The sequence below is a fragment of the Meleagris gallopavo genome, chromosome 3, assembly GCF_000146605.3.
Source record: "Meleagris gallopavo isolate NT-WF06-2002-E0010 breed Aviagen turkey brand Nicholas breeding stock chromosome 3, Turkey_5.1, whole genome shotgun sequence".
Lineage (NCBI taxonomy): Eukaryota > Metazoa > Chordata > Aves > Galliformes > Phasianidae > Meleagris > Meleagris gallopavo.
In genome coordinates this window covers 80,710,669-80,715,658 of record NC_015013.2, presented here as the reverse complement: position 1 = coordinate 80,715,658, position 4,990 = coordinate 80,710,669, and the positions used below count along the sequence as shown (strand labels likewise).

Below are 4,990 nucleotides of genomic sequence, written 5' to 3'. Positions count from 1 at the left end.
AAACAACTTTAGGAAGAAGTACTTTTTGATCACATAAAGTTTATTTACCTAATAAAGCTATATTACAATATATACAGTTTCTATTTACATAAACTTCTTTCTAGTAAGTGAAGCACCATCTGATACAGTTAGTATTTTAAAGGAATTTACAGAAATTTTATTTTTGCATACAACTACTTATATCTACAGACAGACATTGGTTAGAACCTAGCCCTCCTAAGTCACTTACTTCAGCAGATTTTGGATTAGGCTGCTAATAAAGCTACGAAAGAGAAATTTGTTATCAGCTATCAATCTCTTATGCTTCAAGATACGAGATCTTAGCTATGTCATTTCTTAGGCTATGTGCAAACTAATCTCTCAGAGAAAGTCAAGAGGTACAGACAGAAGATACTTTACAAGCCACAAGTATTCAGCACTCTCATCAGTAACATTTTTGTTATCAGAAGGAATTTAACTAGAACAGAAAAAAGAAGGCTGTGTAAGTGTTTGTACACATTATGCAAAGTGAAGAGCCTGGAAGCTTTTGTGACATAATATCATGCATTTCCCAAGGAATCCGTTATTAAAAAGCCCAGTCTTACAGCTACTGAAAATCATGGCATGGTCCCCTAACCTCAGAGAGAAAGACTAGCTGTTGACTTTGTAATCGTTATGCCACTGTCAAGAAAAAAAGAAGGCTCTGTCCAAGGTACAAAATTTCCTTCAAGTGAATAAAAGACAGGTGAAACAGGAGGGGTGAAACATCATGAGGTATTTAGTAAACTACAGGAAAAAAAAGGCACTTAGAGTGTTTAGAAAAAATCTCTGATATTTTACATATGCAATTATTACATTCACCTGATTGTGGGTCAAGTTTTGTACAAACTACATACCTTTTGGGCCACCTAAACTATACATTTCAAATTTTTGCTTCACTAGACATGGGATCTAATGGCTGGAAGAAAGCATTGTTACTCTGAGGACAGTTACCATGACAGACACAAGTATTGATCAACATCATTGGCTTTTTTAGGAATTTGCCCTGAGGACAGCGGAACTCAACTTGAATGGTTTTGGTGTTGTGTGGGGTACAGCACCGCCCATCATTGCAGAGGCCACAGTAACGAGGTTTGTAAGTCTGCACACTGGTGCAGTTCTTGTATTCAAAACGAACAGCTTTCATGGACTTCTTTGTTCGGATACATTTTTTCCCTTTCTAAGAGAAAAAGAAAAGATATTAGAGATACCACAGCATAAAAAAGAAAGCAATTAAGAACTGACATGCAAGGATATAGGTCTACTCGGAAAGCTTCCATTTGTTGTCTTTGCTAGCTCTACATCAGTAATACTTCACAGCTACTTCACTAGTTTCTTACCAGTCCTTCCTCCTGCAGGAACTCTCCTCGACACCAGTATGTTATTAGGATAGAAATAAGTGACAAATAGTTAAAACTTTCTTTCTTTGTCTGAGACTAGACAAGCTGACGTTCATTATGAAACTCTACTCTAATGGAAAACTCAGGCAGAGTTCTTCACCATCAGAGAGAAACAGGAAGATAAACAGCAAGTTACAGAACTAAATTCAGTTAGAAGGCTAAAACAAAACCCAGAAGCCCAATTCTTGTGACCCAAGGCAGAACCAGTTTTATCCATGTTACTCTTAACAGATGCTTATCTAACCTGTCCTAGGAAGCCTTCACTGGACAATCCTAATGGTTCACTATGCTTACTGCTTGGAAGGTTTTCATACTTTCACTTTTCATGCAGTCTAAATTCAATAAATAATCACCATATCTCAACGTATCTCCCACAGATTCAGGCTGTAATATCTCAGCACAGTTATGAAAACTTGCATCATTTCTCTTGTTTGCAGTTAAAGTGCAGTTCAATCATATTTTCTTTAGAACAGATTTTCTAGACCTCTGACCATTCCTGTTAGTTTCCCCAATTTTTTCCAAACGTTTCATCACGTCCTTCTCAAAACACAGCATTCAAAACTGCATAGAGAATTCAGCAAAGGACTCAGCAATGCTTTCCAACACAAGGACATTACAAAACAAATGGCCCTTTTCCCTACCTACATTATTCTCACTGGCAGCAAAACTTGTAAAATGTCTAGAAGCAGCTGAAAACTCAGCTCTCTTAGAAACATATTTATTGCTGTTTAAGTGTCAGCGTTGGGTTTGCTTTTGGCAAAACATCAAAAGGATTAAGAAAAGATTTACTTTACCCAAGTAGATTCACACATTTCTCTGCACTTCTACAATGCTCAGCAGACTAGAAATATGATGTATCCATTTTGCATATGCAGTATGTTCAATCTCTCTGGGATGCCTCAAACAATGTGCAGCATAAAGCTATTGAGCATACATGACAAATCTAATGCTTTGGAAAAACAAAGGGTTTGCTGCATGTATGATAAAATATGTATGTACACTTCTATCTAGAGCATTCTAGACTGAAATACTGCAGCCTTGGAATTACAGCTGAAGAGATGCTGCTCCTGTCACTGCTCAGAGCATACCTTATCGGATGGCTCTTCATTTTCACAAGGTCTCATCATGCAAAGACGCGTCTGCTTCACCATCTCACACTGCTGATTTCTGTTGGTTACACGGGTAGAAAAGCCCATTCCACAGCTTTTGGAACAAGCACTCCATTCTGTTGTCTGTTCAATACAATTGGCACTTGAATCAGACACGTCTATCCCAAGTGTGGCCTCCTGTCTGTATGCTAGAAACAAAACGCCACAGAACTTTGTTATTAAGAAAAACTCAAAAAAGCAGAGTATCTAATTGATCTCTACCACATCTGGGATGAAACATGAAACAAATACAGCTAAAAACCCCATAATTCAAGAATTTTAACATCTGCTTGTTCAGTTGTTCTGGATAGCTACTTCCTACATCTAAAGGTCAACATAAAGGTGTAACAACTATTTAGTCTTCATTCTTTCCAAAGGAATACATCACAAATTTGTTCTTAAGTTGTCACAAAAATATTTATATTAGGTATGATTTAAGAGAGGTCATATGTTTTATCTAAACTAATAAACAGCAGGGAAGTAAAGTGCTTTAACTCCCACAGTCATAAAGTCACCCAACTTTGTCAGTTATTGACAGATTATGGTGGGAAGGAAGCAGGGAGGAGAGGAGAAAGGGAGGGTGGGAGGGAAATTCCTGGTTGCACAAAGCCACTGCCAACTCTGATCATTGTTCTGCCCTCATGGATGTGTTAAGCTCCATTCTGCAAACATTACTAACCATGGTTGGTTCAGTAGTTATCGCAGCAGTAAAGAGAATGAGGAAACATGACTAGGCTAGTCACATGAATATTACTGTGTCATTCCCAAAGCTTCAGCTGTTGAGCTTCTCTAGAAATATATTTTCACCTTTTGCAAGGTAAAACTCCAAAAAGGTGGCCTTCTACAATGAATGGCCATTGACAGAAAGAATCCACATAATCAATCTCTAGGTATTTTAAGGATCTAGGATCAGACCCAGTGCCTGATGTAGTGGTTGGCAACCCTGCCCACAGCAGACGGTGTTGGAATTAGATGATCTTTAGGGTTCCTTCCAATCCAAGCCATTCTATAATTTGCCTGTCACTGTCAAAAAAATAAAAATCGAAGAAAATGAAAGACAGTAGAAAGATGGCAAGATTTCGTTCATATCTGATGTGCCTTACATCTGACTCTTCATAGCACTCTGAAGTTACTACTAGAGCTTTTCTTCCTGAATCCTTCCTTAATATTTTTTCAAATGGATTAGCTGAGTTTCAGCATAAGTAACTGCTTAAGAGCACAAAGAGCAGTGACTGGAAGAGAATGCAGTGCCCTCAAATCTCAGTAAAAGTAGCTTATGAAAATTCATGTTGAACTGATAGACTACTTTTGAAGAGAAGGAGGCATAATTCAGTAAGAAAATAGGCAAAAATATTATGTAGCTTAATTGATTTAAGTTATAAAAGCATTTGATGAGTTCTGTGTTTTGGAATGGGAATTTTTTCCAGATCCACTTATTATATTTGTAACTACTGCTTCTCTGAGTACTTCAGAAAGCTTTTAATGCCAACAATAATGATGAGAGCTCTAGCACAGACAGACAGGAATTTGCTGGCATTTTAGCTGCCATGCTGACTACTTGTAATAGCTGGGGAGTTTGGGGGAGGAAAAAGTCTTTTGCAGACTAAGCTGTAAGAATGGTATTATGATGTAAGATATTCTTCCAGAGCAAACAGCAAGACTACAGTTTTGATTCTGAGGGGAAAATAACATTTGGAAGATTATGACCTTGCTCTTTTCACAGAACTACCCTGTACCAGTTATCTGCTATCTGGAATAGCAATTCCAGAACTGGAAAGTAACTCGGGCTAACTACTCCCCTGTCCCTGGAGACATGCAAGGTATGGCTGTACCGGGCTCTAAGTAACCTGATCTAGCTGTAGGCGTCCCAATTCACTGCAGGGGAGTTTAAAGGTCCCATCCAACTCGTTCATCCTCTGAGTATCTTTTCTTTTACCTGTCAACCTCTGCCTTTCTTCACAACCAGTGGTGCGTTTACTGGTTACTCTAGATGAGAAATAAGAAAAACAATAACAACAAAAGAAAATAGCACAAAGCAGCTGCATCTTAGACTTTGCAAGCCCCGGACATTTCCATCACATCATCTTCTCCTCCTAACAGCTGTGATAATGAGTTTTAGCTCCTCACCAGCCATAGCAAAGCCTCCCAGGAGCACTTCATCCCTGGGGTCACAGACCCACTTCTCGCAGCACTCTCCGGGGACTTCGATCTTCCGCGGGAAGGGGCAGTCGGGGCCGGGGAGCAGCAGGCCCAGGTTGCAGCGGGGCAGGCACCCGATCTGCCCGTCCCGGCAGGTGCACTGGTACTTGCAGCTGGGCTGGAACGTCTCCCCGTTGCGGTAAATCATCCCATCGAACACGCAGTTGTCTCCTTCCAGCACTGGTGAGGAAAGCGAGTGGATTTCAGCGGGGGAGGTCAGCCCGC

The 4,990-nt window shown here is 39.8% G+C and overlaps 1 protein-coding gene across 1 annotated transcript; it reads right to left on the bottom strand.

Annotated features, from left to right (window-relative positions):
* Nucleotides 1-315: 315 nt before the first annotated feature.
* Nucleotides 316-4,988, bottom strand: CCN3 (cellular communication network factor 3; the record flags this gene model as incomplete). Its single annotated transcript, XM_010709289.2, has 3 exons — nt 316-1,198; nt 2,507-2,715; nt 4,694-4,988. Coding segments are annotated over 3 exons (801 nt in total), but the record flags the coding sequence as incomplete, so codon positions are not given.
* Nucleotides 4,989-4,990: the final 2 nt, after the last annotated feature.